The sequence below is a fragment of the Heptranchias perlo genome, chromosome 2, assembly GCF_035084215.1.
Source record: "Heptranchias perlo isolate sHepPer1 chromosome 2, sHepPer1.hap1, whole genome shotgun sequence".
In the NCBI taxonomy this organism is placed as follows: Eukaryota; Metazoa; Chordata; class Chondrichthyes; order Hexanchiformes; family Hexanchidae; genus Heptranchias; species Heptranchias perlo.
Window position 1 is genome coordinate 146,828,794 of NC_090326.1, and position 18,775 is coordinate 146,847,568.

At 42.1% G+C, this 18,775-nt stretch overlaps 1 protein-coding gene across 3 annotated transcripts in view; it reads left to right on the forward strand.

Moving 5' to 3' along the window:
- The window catches only part of LOC137344837 (extended synaptotagmin-2-like), a 191,333-nt gene that overhangs the window by 143,942 nt on the left and 28,616 nt on the right, over positions 1-18,775 (forward strand). For all 3 annotated transcript variants that reach the window (XM_068008032.1, XM_068008038.1, XM_068008047.1), the window contains exons 8-13: positions 3,631-3,751; positions 5,691-5,867; positions 7,318-7,400; positions 14,512-14,560; positions 14,803-14,892; positions 16,062-16,157. In XM_068008032.1, the coding sequence (XP_067864133.1) occupies positions 3,631-3,751; positions 5,691-5,867; positions 7,318-7,400; positions 14,512-14,560; positions 14,803-14,892; positions 16,062-16,157 (616 nt within the window). The remainder of the gene's footprint in view (positions 1-3,630; positions 3,752-5,690; positions 5,868-7,317; positions 7,401-14,511; positions 14,561-14,802; positions 14,893-16,061; positions 16,158-18,775) is intronic.

The window sequence follows — 18,775 nt, forward strand, 5'->3', positions numbered from 1 at the left end:
CAAGGGGGTTGGAATTCAAAAGTGAGGAAGTCATGCTTCAGTTGTACAGAGCCTTGGTCAGACCCCATCTGGAGTATTGCGTTCAGTTTTGAGCACTGAACCTCAGGAAAGATATATTGGCCTTGGAAGGGGTGCAGCACAGATTCACTAGAATGATACCAGGGCTTAAAGGGTTAAATTATGAGGGCAGGTTGTATAGACTTAGCTTGTATTCTCTTGAGTTCAGAAGGCTGAGGGGTGATCTATTCGAGATATGTAAAATGATTAAGGGATTTGATGGGGTAGATACAGAGAAACTATTTCCTCTGGTGGGAGAATCCAGAACAAGAGGGCATAATCTTAAAATTAGAGAGCTAGGTCATTTAGGAGTGAAATCAGGAGGCACAAAGGGTACTGCAAATCTGGAACTTTCTCCCTCAAAATGCTGTGGATGCTGGGTCAATTGAAATTTTCAAGACTGAGAGCGATAGATTTTTGTTAGGTAAGGGTACCAAGGAATATGGAACACAGGCGGGTAAATGGAATTGAGGTACAAATAGATCAGCCATGATCTAATTAAATGGCAGAACAGGTTTGAGGGGTTGAATGGCCCACTGCTGTTCATATGAAGTGGGGAGAAAGAGATAGTTCTTGACTTGGTAGTAATGTGGATTTAATTCCCACAGATACACATATACAATACAGACAGCATTCAGAACAAAAGTGAGTGCACTCCAAAGCAATTCATAATATGAAGCGCTTTGCGATGTTTCAATGTTCTGAGCAAGTATAAATACAAGTATTGTCACATTGGTTCCAATGAAACATTTATCCAAAAAAAGCACGATTTTGGTGCACCCTGTTTTGAAGATCAACATCAAAGCAGCCAGTATCCTTTACTTTTTCAGCTGACTCTCCTCAACCATTTGGCATCATTTCTACAACCTTCTTACACATCTTTTTCCCTATTCTGCTGTTTATATCATTTTTTTTGGTTTGTTTTTTAACTTTTAGTTTTGTTCTGGCAGTTCATTTGTTTCTCAAAGTCTGCTTAATGCTTTGGCCTCCTTAGCATCATAATGTGGCTACCAAATTGGCAGCGATACGGGCTGCACTGTCACTGGGATATTTAGTGCTGACGCACCCTTTTGATTTGCTCGACTCATTGGTGATTAGTGCAGAATCCTTCCTAAAATATCCATTGCAAAAATCTTAGTCTTTCCTGTCAATTTATCTTGCATAAGCTTTAAGCCGTAATTCAATTTGATGAGAATCATGATCCTCTGAAGTAGATTCTGCTGCAAACAGCACTTATGTGTAATGGGAGGGAATAGAAATGGTGGAACACAATTATGTTTGGACGTCTTATTAATAGTTCACTCTAACCAGACTCAAAGGAATGGTTCAAATACTTAGAGGGTTTGTTTAGTTAAAGTACATAATCACACTCTGTGCTATTATCTCTGTATTCTTATATACGTTGTCTATTGTGGTGTTCGTTATAAACCAGAATAAATTTTTAAGATATAAAAATTCCATACCAGCAATCCCTCATCACTGCTGTAATTGCCAAAAGCAGTAAAATTGATATGGGGTTCTGAATAGGTTACTGGTGCATTTGCTTCCTGTTAAGATTCGAATTCTAACGTTTATCTAATACAGATGTGCCTATGTGGGCTTTTATTTGAGGGCACTTTCAGTTTTTTCAATGGACATTTAATCAGTTATTTTACCAATGTGGTAATGAATCCCATAATAGTGAGAAACAGACTGTTAGGTCACTTGTGCCCTCTACTGGAAAATTCAAGGAATGTCCACTTCAGACTTGCTAAAGAAAAAAAGCTTCTAAATCTACCTTCAAACCCTTAAAAGAAGTTCAGGGTTCCCAATTACAACCTAAAAGTGATATATTGCATTAGTTATATGGAGCAATGTGGAGCAGTTCAGAACAAGATTCTTGGTTAGTATTCTATGGTAATTTTATCTTGTAAAGCACAAAGGGTTGAATCCACAAGAGGGAAAATATTTTTAATTACAGGATCGCACATGTGGGTCCCTACAGAATCGAGCGGCATCAGTGGTGTGTTTTGGTGCTTCAGTGTGTACGGATTGGTTTTTCTCAATTAATATCCTGCAAGGCATTTGAAATTGGCTATATTGATGACCTAGTAGAAATCAATTTTGTGTAGGATTTTTAGGGAGTCCAATTTGTGTCAGCTGCATTAAATACCAAGATCTTGAACCTATGTCAATATGAATTAAAATTTGAAATCAAGTATATAATATATTTTAAAAGATTACATGCCCCCCCCCCCCACCTTTCTAACTGAATTTTTCCCCTTAATGGTTGTTAAAGATTGATTTTTTGGAGTTGGATCTTGAAGTGAGCCTGTTCTTGGATACATATTTTCTAAGTTCAGTGACTAAATAGATGTATCTTTATGCTGATAGATCTCGAAAAATGCCCTACTTGCATTCCACCTTTATATAAAAAAAAAAGAGGGAAGCCTAAATAAACATTATCTTGCAAGGAAAACTATTCTTTTGCCTCCAAAATGCTTAAAATAGGCTATCTCAAACAAAAAAAAAAATGATATAAACAGCAGAATAGGGAAAAAGATGTGTAAGAAGGTTGTAGAAATGATGCCAAATGGTTGAGGAGAGTCAGCTGAAAAAGTAAAGGATACTGGCTGCTTTGATGTTGATCTTCAAAACAGGGTGCACCAAAATCGTGCTTTTTTTGGATAAATGTTTCATTGGAACCAATGTGACAATACTTGTATTTATACTTGCTCAGAACATTGAAACATCGCAAAGCGCTTCATATTATGAATTGCTTTGGAGTGCTAAAGGTTGATATCTCTGTCAGTTCCAGACTAAACAATGTACAGTCCCTTGTGATATGTATATGAGGATACCTGCTCAAAGTACCGCAAGCAAAAAGCTGGCACAGAGGTGATGGGTTGAAAAGCCTGCTTATGTTCCATAAACTTCAAAGGTACACCTTAGTCAAAGAGCCAAACTGAATAAATTTAATCCATGATATAAAATTTCTGTCAAAGATTCTTATACCAAATAAAATGTCAATTTGCATTGTAATAATCGTGTACGGTATGTTAATTTTTCAGTAATTAGTGGATCTCCTGTATCATTCCTTACAATGAGTTGGATGATATGCTGTTTTATAAGGCCAACTGTGTTACACCGTGTAATGCACAATGGATTACTCTGATAAGGTGGAGCATGTCCCTTTAAACCCATAATTGTAATGTTATGTAAACGGAGGCTCAGGTCATCTGGAGTTTAATTGCTGTTTAATCACAGGAACTTTGGAGTAAGCTGGTCAGTTTCAGGCTCGAGGTTGAAAGTGCAAGTACTAAGCAAAAGGTGAAAGTCAAATACTGCCGATGCTGGAAATCTGAAATGAAATCAGAAAATGCTGGAAACACTCGGCAGGTCAGGCACCAACTGTGGAGAAAGAAAAAGAGTTAACGCAGCAGGTCGATGACCTCCTATGGTTTTGTATCTGTAACTGAGTCTGAAGTCCCGAATGCACAGACCTTCTATTTTTAACATATGTATGGATTGATACATTTGCGTTGTCTCTGGGTGGAAGACTTTAACCCGATTTCTGTGTCCTTCTTCCCTCAGTGGCATGTCAGATACGATCATCCTTGATATCATCTCCAACTATCTGGTGCTGCCCAATCGGATCACAGTACCACTGGTGAACGAGGTGCACTTGGCTCAGCTACGTTTCCCTGTACCAAAGGTATGTTCCAGACCTCTGACTGCCCAGGCACTGATAATTTGAGAACAACTGTAAAATCATGTACTTATTTTAAATTGAAGGAGTTAATTGAAAAATTATATTGTTTTAACTTTAGGGATTAGATAAGATAACCGTTAGTTGTTAACAAACATGCCTATGGCTGATGAATTTATCTCATTGAAATATATAAAATTCTGAGGTGGCTTGACAGGGTAGATGCTGAGAAGTTGTTTCCCCTGGCTGGAGAGTCTAGAACAAGGGGGCATAGTCTCAGGATAAATGGTCGGCCATTTAAGACTGAGATGAGGAAGAATTTCTTCAGAGGGTGGTGAATCTTTGGCATTCTCTACCCTAGAGGGCTGTGGATGTTGAGTCATTAAGTATACTCAAGGCTGAGATAGATAGATATTTGGACTCTAGGGGAATCAAGGGACACGGGGATCAGGCGGGAAAGTGGAGTTGAAGTTGAAGATCTTATTGAATGGTGGAGCAGGCTCGAGGAGCTTTATGGCCTACTCCTGCTCCTATTTCTTATGTTCTTATGAATTAACTTGTATAATAGATTGGATTAAAAATAAAATCGTTGGACTATAACTTGGTGTTGTAAAATTGTTTACAATTGTTAACCCCAGTCCATCACCGGCATCTCCACATAATAGATTGAAGCAGAGGGCAGTGGGATTACTTTTATATTGTGATAGCAAAGAGTTGGCACAGGCATGTTGGGCCAAATGGCCTAATGTGCTGTTGACATATAGGAAAGCTTATGAGTTTTAAGTGTTCGGGCAGATGGGCAGTTTGGTGGTACAGTGTTGAAAGTGTGGCAAAATTAGCATATTTCAGTTGGTGATCCTCGTATGCACTGGTGAATGCAGCCATCGCGCTCCTTTTCCTGATGGTGTCAGTTTGAGGGGGTCTGGAAAGTTGGTAAATATGTGTAAACAGAACAATTCTGAGTGGAAGCCAAGAATTTCAAGGATAAACACAAAGACCTCCCAGCCAAAAGTTTGCCTGAGAGAACTGAGTGCCTGCGGAAATAACTGACCTTTTATCCCCATCTGTCAAACAGCCATTTAAATGTCCAAATGACTGCTGACTGAAACACGACTACTTCAACATGGAGTGTTTCAGACAGCATGGAAAACAAGCAGAGGCAGGATTAAAATCCTTCCCCTGCCTCAATCACTATAAAATTAATTACTTTAACAAGTTTAAGTACCTTAATGACAGGTTTAAATAACAGCCCACCGGCTTTAATTGCTGGCGGGACTTCGGGGTTCATTCATCGGATGTGGGTGTCGCTGGCAAGGCCAGCATTTATTGCCCATCCCTAATTGCCCTCGAGAAGGTGGTGGTGAGCCGCCTTCTTGAACCGCTGCAGTCCGTGTGGTGAAGGTTTTCCCACAGTGCTGTTAGGAAGGGAGTTCCAGGATTTTGACCCAGCGACGATGAAGGAACGGCGATATACTTCCAAGTGTGCGCATGAAGGATAGATGAGAAGATCAAGCTCAGTAGCAACAACCCAACGTTGGTTTGTCTATGACAACTACTGGTAAACTGTACTCCAGCATGCCATCAGAAGAGGAAAAGGAAGGTGGAATAATTGTGTGATGGATAAAGTGTGAAAGTCATTCTGCACCTATGCAAAACATTTGATACATATACTGACCAAACACAGTAACCCTCCTTGGTCTGGTCTCGTCTCCCGTCTCCCCACTCTCCACCTCCCCCTTCCTAAAAGACAAAATGTAAGTATATATTAAAGGCTGTAATCTAAGATCAAGGTTCACGTGATGGCTGATAAGCTTTGAATTTCTCAATGAAATTACCAACTTGTAATCACTCCTAGGTACTCATTATTCTCTCCGTAATTATTGTGCTAGACTGTAGATTTTATTTATTATATTTAACTGTTTGTGTTTGCTCTTTTATTTGTCAGGGGTTTCTGAGAGTACACTTCATTGAAGCTCAGGATCTGGAATGGAAGGACATGTATATGAAGGGACTTGTGAAAGGAAGATCTGACCCATATGGCATTCTTCGTATTGGTAACCAGATGTTCCAAAGCAAGACTGTCAAAGAAAATCTAAATCCAAAGTGGAACGAGGTTTATGAGGTAACTTTGCTTCTTGTTAAATATAAGCAAACAGCAGAACCATTTCTTTTTGTATAGGCCTAGGTAATATGCAGTTGGACTACTCTACACACACTCCAGAACCTCTTGGACACTTGTCCAGGTCACTCAACACTGGGGTAATTTTAAAAGTAAGATTCCCAAGAGTGAGACCAATTGGAAGCCCACTTAAACACATGGACTATGTTTGCTTTGCAGTAAAGTATATGAAAATAGGTTAAATCTTAATCCAAATGATTGAGACTTGACATGTCATGTCTTTTGTCATCTTACAAAAATTGATTCTAAGTGTGGTTTTAATGATTTGTACTGACTTTTTCAAGCTAAATCTTTGAATAATGATGTTGAACTGTTACAATAACTAGGTCCATATGCTGTGTGAGATACTTAGTTTAATTAATTGGACACAAAATGGGGAGCTCAACAGCAAAAGCTGTTCAACTCACAAATGAAGGTTCGCTGAATTAATTTCTAGAGGTTCAGGTACTTCAAACCTATGTTTTTGTTTAGTCTTGGCCCATACAATCCAATAAAGCCCACTTTAAAATCAGCCTGTCAACACACCCCAGCCCTTGTTTGTGGTCTTCAGGCTGCTTCAGAACAGTTCTCCTCAGGCCTTGACCTAATGCAGCTACTCTCCCCACCTGGATGCTCCCCGGCTTTGATTTATATGGATGCCACATGGATCTGGTGGATGGCTCTTGACTTTCTTCACAGGAACCCTTCACAAGCTCTGGTTGAGTGTTTCAGGCTTCCTTGCAAGATGCGGTGCAGTATGTCTAGGATTCTCTGTATGATCCTTAATAGATTCCAGCTAAGAGCTTAGAGCTACCATCATGAATGTCCTTCCCTCAGAGAAGCATCCATATTCTTAGCACCCCACCCCGACCAGAGGCACTGATTTGATTTCTGACAGAATTCGTTTTGTGACGTGTTCTTTGCATAAATATGGAGAACAAGACTATATGTAGTTTTCAGTAAAGAATGGTCAAATCTTTCACAATTTGGATTAAAAGAGCAAACCTGACTGAACTATGCAAGTTTTGGGATTGAACTTTTGGCTCTGTACAGCTGGGCCCTGATAATTGAAAATTTGACATTTTGAGACTTTCTTAAATGAATACAGTAACCTGGTGCTGCAATGAACCATCTTATTGTGCTTTCTAAGAAAGAAAAGAAACCAAATTAACAAATGGCTAGATGACAAGTAACCAACTTGGGAGGTTGTGGTGCTCTTCTAGAGCCCAGTGTTGTAAACTAACACTTTCTCATGAGAATACTGTATGGTGGCATGGTCTTTTTTTTTAAACTAACACATTGATATGTTGTTCTAAGGAGGTTACACAGGATGAATAGTTTCATTGCGTAGTCTGTAGCAATCGAGATCTAATTTTATCATTTGCAATTCTTTTTAAATGTATTATATTTGTAGGCACTAGTTTATGAAAATCCCGGGCAGGAGCTTGAGATTGAACTTTTTGATGAAGATCCAGACAAAGATGATTTCCTTGGCAGGTAAAAGATGACCATATTGGATTGTGTTGATGAAATAAAATAATAACCTATATTTTTAAAAAAAGTTATTGAACTAGAACATTATTTACTGGAATCTTTGTGTCTCACTGTAATGTGTGTGGATGAATTAGCTATGTTGCTATGTGTCTGTGTGTACTTTTATGGGGGAATGCTATATTTCATCGCTCTGCTATTGGCTGTGAAAGTACAGTCTACAGTTCTCGGTGATATTTGTGCTGAAGTACTCATTCAGATTCCATTTCAGAGCCGAGGAGCTGTGGAATGTACCACCACACAGTCCTTCCAAATTTAAAACCGTGCAAGACCATTGAGTGAAAATATCAAGTAACAAAAAATGTCATTTGTAACACAAATCAAAATTCAATAAGAATCCTTGCAGTAATTACTGAGAAAAGATACTTTTAACTACAAATGCATTTTCTCATTTGTTTCAAAGTTAACTTTTTAAAAATTCATTTACTGAAGTGCTTTTTTACAGTTCAGGAGAGAACCCCTACACCTTGCTGCTTTAATGTGCAAATGTTCCAAAAGTTAGTTTGTACATTACATTATATAGAATTTACAGCACAGAAACGGGCCTGTGCCAGTGTTTATGCTCCACATGAGCCTCCTCTCACTTTTCTTCATCTCACCCGATCACCATCCTGACCTGACCTGGAAATTTCTAAGTCAGCAAGGTCAGTTTGTGTAAACCATAGGGTGAAAACAAGCTATGTCAAAACCTTCCACATTCTGAAGGGCAATACTGTCTAATTCAGTCAGTCTGTGGAGAGTGCTTAGTTTCATTATATTAGTTGTTATGAAGTAACAGCGGCATTAAATTAAGGCATTGAAAATCTTCAGTTGCACCAGCATGTTGATTTGAGGTACATCAGTTTTGCCATTCCTATCAAACAGGTTTTCAAGTGAGGCTGTTGTGGCGCACGTGTACAATTTTTGGCTGTGGTTTTGTGTCAGGATTTACCGCTGTAAATTGCTATGCAACAAGTTCTATTCAATTTTGCTCTATCAAGTGTCACAATGTAGTTGCAGGCTCTGACCACTAATTGGCCCTATGGGGTGAGTTTCTCTCCCAACTCTGTCGCCATCTTGTATATAAAACAAATTATATTCATCAACTGACAGTGGGCAATGCCACAGCTGTTTGCTAACATACATCTTCAATTAAAACATTAATCTGTAGTTCCATAGTTTATCCAGGCCACTTCCCTGGTTACCCTGATTCACTGTTCTCTTTTTTTAAAAAAAGGATGAGAAACATTTAATTATTCTCTAATTTCAATCTATATTGGTTTAATTTTTAAAACAATGATATTCCCTCTTTGGAGCATTTCTCTCTGCTAATTTCCCCCATTCTCCTTCCTCCAAAGGCTTCAATTCTTTTGAGATATAGTTTCATTGAGGCTGGGCGTCCTCTGATACCTCACCCAAGTGACAATCAGTTCACTAGTCGATCTTCCCATGGCGTTGCACATGGGAAGACAAGACCAAGTGCAGGTCAAGCAGGGTTAAAGGGCAGGGGGAAGATTGGGCCAAGACAGGAAGGGGTAAACAGGAGGATGCAGAGAGAGGATGAGGAAGGGCATTGGTGAGAGTGAGGGAGGGGGAAAGAAAGAATAGAGAGAGGTAGAGGAGAGTGTGAAGGTGAGTGAGGAGTGGAGGAGGATAAGGGACAGTAGATGTGGTGATGAATGGCTGAAAAGAGGGAGAGAAGATGGATGGGGGAACAGGGAAAGGAGAGGAGAAGGAGGATAGGGGAATGGCAATAGGGAATGAAGGATGGGAGGTAGACAGCAGGATAGGGAGAGAGGAAAAAAGAAGAGGAAGAGGTGGAGGGCTTTTGGATGATTCGTGGTGAGGAACAGGTTCCCAGGGCTCATTTTGATGCTCTGGTGGGGGGGGGGGGCGGGGGGGTGGAAGGAAGAGAAGGGGGTCAGGGGGCCAGAAACAATTTCTCTGCTTAGCGGAATAAAGTGGACAATGGCTAAAAAGCTGGTCGGTGGGAATGGGACTGAAGTGCTGCTCAGTGAGTGGGAGGGGGAGCTGCGGCGAGCAGGTCATTGGGGTAAAGGAGGAAGTAGCTGGTATGGGGCTGCTTTTGGAGGTGGGAGAAATGGCCGAAATACAGGTTATTCGGGGTAAGTGGGTCAATTCCTTTTAAGTGGGGAGGGATGGCAATGCAGAAGTGCTGCTCATTGAGGAGGGGGACACCAAAACACTGGTTGTTGTGGGGGGAGGAAGGGCTGAAGTATGGCCCAGTTGATGGAGGGGAGTGTGGGGGCCAAAATGGTTCTGAAATGTAGCTCTGTAGTGAGGTTGGAGAACCAAGGCCCACTGTTAACAGTTCTGGTCCAGGGGAGATATTTACTCTGGCTCAGTGGTCTCTCCCTTAAGCGGTCTGATCGCTTTGCTTTTTAGGGAATCATAGAATCATAGAAGTTACAACATGGAAACAGGCCCTTCGGCCCAACATGTCCATGTCGCCCAGTTTATACCACTAAGCTAGTCCCAATTGCCTGCACTTGGCCCATATCCCTCTATACCCATCTTACCCATGTAACTGTCCAAATGCTTTTTAAAAGACAAAATTGTACCCGCCTCTAATACTGCCTCTGGCAGTTCGTTCCAGACACTCACCACCCTTTGAAAAAAATTGCCCCTCTGGACCCTTTTGTATCTCTCCCCTACCTTTGGGAAAAGATTTTGACTATCTACCTTATCTATGCCCCTCATTATTTTATAGACTTCTATAAGATCACCCCTTAACCTCCTACTCTCCAGGGAAAAAAGTCCCAGTCTGTCTAACCTCTCCCTAAAAGTCAAACCATCAAGTCCCGGTAGCATCCTAGTAAATCTTTTCTGCACTCTTTCTAGTTTAATAATATCCTTTCTATAATAGGATGACCAGAACTGTACACAGTATTCCAAGTGTGGCCTCACCAATGCCCTGTACAACTTCAACAAGACATCCCAACTCCTGCATTCAATGTTCTGACCAATGAAACCAAGCATGCCGAATGCCTTCTTCTTCACCACCCTATCCACCTGTGACTCCACTTTCAAGGAGCTATGAACCTGTACTCCTAGATCTCTTTGTTCTATAACTCTCCCCAACGCCCTACCATTAATGGAGTAGGTCCTGGCCCGATTCGATCTACCAAAATGCATCACCTCACATTTATCTAAATTAAACTCCATCTGCCATTCATCGGCCCACTGGCCCAATTTATCAAGACCCCGTTGCAATCCTAGATAACCTTCTTCACTGTCCACAATGCCACCAATCTTGGTGTCATCTGCAAACTTACTAACCATGCCTCCTAAATTCTCATCCAAATCATTAATATAAATAACAAATAACAGCGGACCCAGCACCGATCCCTGAGGCACACCGCTGGACACAGGCATCCAGTTTGAAAAACAACCCTCTACAACCACCCTCTGTCTTCTGTCGTCAAGCCAATTTTGTATCCAATTGGCTACCTCACCTTGGATCCCATGAGGTTTAACCTTATGTAACAACCTACCATGCGGTACCTTGTCAAATGCTTTGCTGAAGTCCATGTAGACCACGTCTACTGCACAGCCCTCATCTATCTTCTTGGTTACCCCTTCAAAAAACTCAATCAAATTCGTGAGACATGATTTTCCTCTCACAAAACCATGCTGACTGTTCCTAATTAGTCCCTGCCTCTCCAAATGCCTGTAGATCCTGTCCCTCAGAATACCCTCTAACAACTTACCCACTACAGATGTCAGGCTCACCGGTCTGTAGTTCCCAGGCTTTTCCCTGCCGCCCTTCTTAAACAAAGGCACAACATTTGCTACCCTCCAATCTTCAGGCACCTCACCTGTAGTGGTGGATGATTCAAATATCTCTGCTAGGGGACCCGCAATTTCCTCCCTAAGCTCCCATAACGTCCTGGGATACATTTAATCAGGTCCCGGAGATTTATCTACCTTGATGCGCGTTAAGACTTCCAGCACCTCCCTCTCTGTAATATGTACACTCCTCAAGACATCACGATTTATTTCCCCAAGTTGCCTAACATCCATGCCTTTCTCAACCGTAAATACCGATGTGAAATATTCATTCAGGATCTCACCCATCTCTTGTGGTTCTGCACATAGATGACCTTGTTGATCCTTAAGAGGCCCTACTCTCTCCCTAGTTACCCTTTTGCCCTTTATGTATTTGTAGAAGCCCTCCTGATTTCTCTCTTAACTCTACTCCGGCAATCTCTATACTCTTCAAGGGATCCACTTGATCCCAGCTGCCTATGCATGTCATATGCCTCCTTCTTCTTTTTGACTAGGGCCTCAATCTCCCGAGTCATCCAAGGTTCCCTACTTCTACCAGCCTTGCCCTTCACTTTATAAGGAATGTGCTTACCCTGAACCCTGGTTAACACACTTTTGAAAGCCTCCCACTTACCAGACGTCCCTTTGCCTGCCAACAGACTCTCCCAATCAACTTCTGAAAGTTCCTGTCTAATACCATCAAAATTGGCCTTTCCCCAATTTAGAATTTTAACTTTTGGGCCAGACCTATCCTTCTCCATAGCTATCTTAAAACTAATGGAATTATGATCACTGGTCCCAAAGTGATCCCTCACTAACACTTTTGTCACCTGCCCTTCCTTATTTCCCAAGAGGAGGTCAAGTTTTGCCTCCTCTCTAGTCGGGCCATCCACATGCTGAATGAGAAATTCCTCCTGAATACACTCAACAAATTTCTCTCCATCCAAGCCCCTAATGCTATGGCTGTCCCAGTCAATGTTGGGAAAGTTAAAGTCCCCTACTATTACCACCCTATTTTTCTTGCAGCTGTCTGTAATCTCCTTACATATTTGCTCCTCAATTTCCCGTTGACTATTTGGGGGTCTGTAGTACAATCCTATCAAAGTGATCTCTCCCTTCTTATTTTTCAGTTCTACCCATATAGACTCAGTGGGCGAACCCTCGGATATATCCCCTCTCACTACTGCCGTGATGTTCTCCCTAATCAAGAACGCAACTCCCCCTCCTCTCTTACCTCCTGCTCTATCTTTCCTATAGCATCTGTACCCTGGAACATTGAGCTGCCAGTCCTGCCCCTCCCTTAGCCATGTTTCAGTAATAGCTATAACATCCCAGTCCCATGTACCCATCCATGCCCTGAGTTCATCTGCCTTGCCCATCAGACTTCTATCTACTAGCACAATAGCAGGACCCAAGAATGCAACACTGAAAGTCTGTTGTGTTCTAGACCGGATCTCCGTGTCATATACACATGTACGCATTCAATTTCTCTGAAGGTGGACCAAATTAACATGTAGGCGAAATGATGATTGGTTTCATAGAATCATAGAATGGTTACAGCACGGAAGGAGGCCATTCGGCATATCGAGTCCTGGCCGGCTCTATTTAAGAGCAACCCAGCTAGTCCCACTCCCCGCCCTATCCCCGTAGCCATGCAATTTTTTTCCTTTCAAGTACTTATCCAGTTCCCTTTTGAAGGCCATGATTGAATCTGCCTCCACCACCCCCTTGGGCAGTGCATTCTAGATCGTAACCACTCGCCGTGCATTGATTCGCAAGCTGCTTCATTCCACAGTAGGCAAAACTTACAGAACACTGAGTTCGATGATAGACATTTGGTACAATCAGTCTACCTTCTTGAGAAAAGGCGCACACAGTGGAGTGAGGTGGGAGGAAACCCAGAAGAGCTATGAGAGGCCAAAAAATACTGACACTTTTGCATTTACTTACAAATTTCTGTACTTGCCTATACCAACATGCCAGAGACAATGGAGGCGCAAAAACTTAGGCTGCTCCACAGTTGCACTCGGTGGCCAGAGCCTGCAGCTTAACATAACCGTTAACATTGAAAAGCCGTATCACAGCACCACCTACAGGCAGAACGGGTGCTGAAGGTAAAAGTGGACACTTTTACTATGGGTTTTCCTATTGACAGAGCCTGACAGGACTTTTCAAATGCATGTTGAAATGGAATGTTGTGACCCACTCATAGAGTTTAATATGTAATATATGTGTGAGGCTCGACATTGAGAATAGGTAGTCTGTTTTCCATGGGGGTTATTACAGATGAGCCTAATTGTGCCATCACCTGATGCCCAATTAATGCGCAATTTCAACAGGAGTCAATGGATAGCGATTGGAAGCAAGAAGCCTAGTTAATTTATTTTTCCCGCTGCCAGTAAGAACATAAGAAATAGGAGCAGGAGTAGGCCAATCGGCCCTTCCAGCCTGCTCCGCCATTTAACAAGATCATGGCTGATCTGATCCCAACCTAAAATCTAAATTCATGTCCAATTTCCTGCCATAGATAGTAGATAGCTGTGAAATGTAGAATGTGATATAAGAAAGAACTTGCATTTATATACTGCCTTACAGGTCCTCAGGATGCCTCAAAACCCTTTACAGCCAACAATTGCTTTTGCACTGTTATTTTGTAGGCAAATGTGGCAGCCAATTTGTGCACAACGTCAGACAGACAACACTAAGATCGATGATCATTTAATGTTTTTTTTGGTGGTGTGATTGAGGGATAAAGGCTGCTCAAGACACCAAGAGAACACCCCATTTCTTATTTGAATAGTGTCATGGAATCTTTTACAGCCATCTGAACAGGCAGATGGGATCTTGGGCGAAGAGGTTTGGGGAAGGAATTCCAGAGCTTGGGGCCCAGATAGCTGAAGGCATGGCCACCACCGGTGGAGCGAAGGAAGCAAGAGGCCAGAGTAAGAGGAACGCAGATTTCTCGGAGGGTTGTAGAGCTGGAGGAGGTTACAGAGATAGGGAGGGGTGAGGCCAAGGAGAGATTTGATCACTCGGATAACAATTTTAAAATTGAGGTGTTGGTGGACTGGGAGCCAATGTCGGTTAGCGAGCACAGTCATTCACCTGCAAAGCTCTGCCTTCCCAAATGATGACAGAACTGAATGGTAGGTAGCAATGTTGGTGAGTGTAATAAGGAAGGAAATTGCCAGAATAAATAAACACACCTAACAGAAACATTGCACTTTTTTTTAATATTTAACTTTTTGGGATACTGGTTTTATAAAACCTGTATATCTTCTCATTTCAGCCTTATGATTGACCTTGTTGAAGTTCAGAAGGAGCAACTTGTTGATCAGGTATATAGTTGTGTTGGGTCATATGCATCGGCCATATTTCAAATAGAAACAAACAGTTATTTTGTAATTTATCGCTTAAAGCAAATGAGCTTTGAACTGGGCTTTAAAAGTAACATTAGTTAACTAATTCCACGTGTAAGGGACTGGGGAAACTTGCATTTTGACAGGACTGTAGTAGCTGGTGTTGGGTGTGACTTGTGCGCCCACTGTTCTCTGTGTTTGATCATTTTATCCATTCACAGTGGTTTGATTTGGATGAGGTGAGCAAAGGAAAGCTTCATTTGAAGTTGGAGTGGCTCTCTCTGCTGCCAACGGCTGACAAACTGCCTCAGGTACCTGAGTTGCATTATTTTTAATTCAAGTCCTAGGTGATGGATACTAAATCCAAAGCTTATATCGACTTTTTAAGAAGTGTTTTTTTTCCTGAATTTGATATGGGCACATCGGGTGCAAATTGATGAAAATAAAAAAAATTGCATTTATTGATGATGAGTTCCAATGATGTTTAACTGCTCCCCTATACACAGACTCCAGGCCTTTGCATGTGCAGAAGATATTTTTCTCCAATCTTACACTGGGATTCTCAGATTTAACACTGTTATACTACACTGTACATTTTTAAGAAGAAACTTAAAGTAAATTTTGAAAACAGTGATTAATTATTGCCTGTGTTGGATCCCATTGCTACATTGGACAGAGTAGACTCAATGGGTGAATGGCCTTCACCCATTCCACACTTTCTTATGCTCTCATTTTGATTTGTTCATTATATGCTTAGATACAGGTGTAAAAAGGAGACAGGAAATTAGCCAGCACAGGCATGGTGGGCAGAATGGCGGCCTCCTGTTCTGTACGCTTCTATGAAAATCATACTTAGTTTTATTTTATGGGGTTTAGTAATACACTGGAAATTCAGCACGCACAGAAATAGCAGGTTAGAAATAGCCGTAGAAATGAATGCTCAGCATTTGTAAGAACATAGGAAAGTACAGGAGCAGAAAGAAATCTGTGGTGCTGCTGGTCAGTCCCAAAAGCTTGTAATTCTCAATTGCCCGCACCCTCAGAGAGCTCTCCAGTTTTCCCTTCATTTATTTCCCAAGGCAGTCAATTCCACACATTTACCACCCTCTGCATAAACTAACTCTAACTATGCAGCTTCCCTCTTCCAAGCTTCAGCCTAGTTGCCTTGGTTTGAGTTTGTGGGAATCTTGAACTTATTATCATGATGCGATGTGTCTATTCCCTTAAGAATCTTCAATCTTTAAATAACATCTCCCTTGAGCCTACTCTTCTCCAGAGTAAACAAAGGAATGTTTGCTGATGGTGCACTCAATCTAATCTGTGCTGAGCGTGTTACTTAGTGTAAGAATGTCAGTGAACTGTAGAGCCTTGTAGTGGCAGTAACTTGATTGTGTTACAACATATGGGGAAAAAAATTGTTGTGTTTATGGTGTGCAGTAAACCAGCACAATGTAAAACTCCACTTATTTCCATTGTCCAGGCTATGGCCAGCACTAAAGCTATTAAAGGAACAGCCAATGACGGGCTTTCCTCTGCCTTACTCATCATCTATCTGGACTGTGCCAAGAATCTCCCAGTAAGTGGAAATGCATTTATTTTTAAGAATCATTGTTTTCTTGAGGTAACTATTACTTGTATGCCATGATGCAGAGTGCTGCCTTATCTTGTTTTCGTCTGTTGATAGCTATTAACTCAGTTATCTAGCTCTTTTAAAATCTGTTACCTGCACATTCTTGGCAGCTGGTCAGTAATAGACTTGTTGATCATGCTCAATGACACAAATACCAATAGCATGCATCTTTTAGAATGACATGGGATCTCAGCTTGTTATTTTTAATCTTTGTGTTAAATTGGGCTCCTGCTTTCAGGTTTCTGACTGGACTATTGTTTATGTTTTCTACAAGTTAGTATTTCTGAATGTATGTACTAATGTCAATTGCTATGTTTATTCCTGAACACATTCCGCTGATTTCTCTTCATTGAATGCTGAAAAAACAGTTGTAATTTTTTTTACTTTAGTAATTTTTCAAAAAGTGGTTGCCTGAAGATTTTGTAGTTCATTTAAAAGAAAAACTTTCATTTCATCCCATCATATTTTCTCAAGATGCTGACACTGTTGGCACTTTCTGCCAGAGTGCAGGGTGGTCTTGCCTGCAGGCATCTGGCTGGGTACTACACCTAGTATTTCTTGAACCACAACATTGTGAGGACAATGTTCTCCCTCTGAGATCAAAGGCTCTTAGCGAAAATTCATCTAACCAGCCACCCGACCCGTGATTATTCCGAGGAAAGTGCTCAGAACAGCTGAGGTCAAATACCCAACTGTGCCTCCCAGCATGGGAGCCCAGTGTTCTACCTCTATCTACAGTTCAAAATCTGTTTTTCCCATTGCACACTACAAGCTAAGAAACTTTTAGAGCTTTTCTTTTGCACAATTCCCTTGGTACTGGTTAGGCCTAGAAATATCTCATGAAAGCTTTTCAAATTCAGGTTATATTTTTTAAGTTTCCGTAACATTCTCTTGGTGGTGTGCTTCAAGCTTCTGATCTTGTTTAATAGTAGTGTTGCCTCCCGTTTGAGGATCTCAGATCTGTTCTTTGGTGAGTATTCAGGCTTTATGCAATGCTGAAATCAGCATTTTGTGGTGCTTTACTGGATAGGTTCTTTTTGAGGTAATGGAGTTACCGCTGAAGTGTTCTCTATAAAATGCCAATGGCTCCAAAACAAAGGATTGGGAAAGAGTCCGAGCCTGTTCCAGCAAATATTAATTTCACCATTATTCTCTAATTCCTCTTTGCATTTGGAGATCATCGGAGGTCAGGCACACTTTCCGATGTGATGGTATTCCAGATTTTTCAATCCACCCTAATTTCTGAAAAATCAGTTCAGTTTTGCAATATATGACCACTTATCTCATTACTTTGGTTGGTTTGCAGGCATGCATTGTATCACACACAATAAATTAAGGGTCTATGACAATGCAAAGCCTCTGGGGGCCGGTATGTAGCACTGCATCCTCAGCCAATGTGGCTATCCCTCATGACGCTGGCACTTGGCTCTATCATCATTCTTATATAATTTCCCTTGGATTGGAAGGCTAGGGGCTCGATTTTACCAGGCCTGCGGGTTTCCGGCGGGTTGGGTTTCGGGACCGTGGTCAACACGCTCGGTGAAATTAGTGGGTTGCCCGCGCGATCGTAGCAGGCAACACACTAATTGGAGCCACTTACCTGCTCTTCCGGGCTCCGCGCTGCTGGCCTGCGCGTCGGGCGGGCTGCACATGCGCAGTACGATCTGTCAGCTGGAGGCTCTCTTGTTAAAGGGGCAGTCCTCCACTGACAGATGCTGCAACCAATAGAACAAATTACAGCATGGAGCAGCCCAGGGGGAAGGCTGCTCCCAGTTTAATGATGCCTCACCCCAGGTATCATCAGATGGGGTGAGGAGGAGGGGGAGGACAGAGCTCTTTCACCCGGCGGGCGGGAGGAAGCGGCCTGCCTCTGCCACCAAGAAGGCCTGGCTCGAGGTGGCACAGGAGGTCACCTGCACCACCAACATATCGCCCACCTGCATACAGTGCAGGAGGCGCTCCAATGACCGCAGTAGGTCAGCCACAGTGAGAACACGTAGTCTTTCCCCTACACTCCGTCTGCCACAACACTGCCCCCACCCCACATCTCCTTCGGCACCGCCAACACTACTCTGTCACATCACCCCTCATACCCACTCAAACCCCATCCTCATCTTACCTGCACCTACTCACCTCGCGAGTACTCACCCCGCCACTAACATGCAACCCAATCCTCATCTAATCTCATGGCTCTATCCCATACTCACCCTCTCGTGCATCTCCCTCACGGCCAGCCTCACTCAACCTGCCACTACCTGTGCTGCAGCCACAGGGCATGCATCACATATGTGCAGTAGGCAGCGTAAGGCAAACGTGTCGTGAGCATGAAGGGGATGCACAAGGGTGTTTGAGGGTTTGTCATGGGTGTTACCTATATTGAATTTCAGAACAACTCACTTCACACATTATATTGGCACCACTACTGCCATGTCTCCGCGAATCCTGTCTGTTTTGTGCAATAATTCCCGCTCCTGGGTATCACTATGAGGACCCACCACTGATGCCACCCATTGTGTTACTGCAGAGTAGGTGCAGGTGTATTTGCAGGGCTCTTCTGCGCAGAC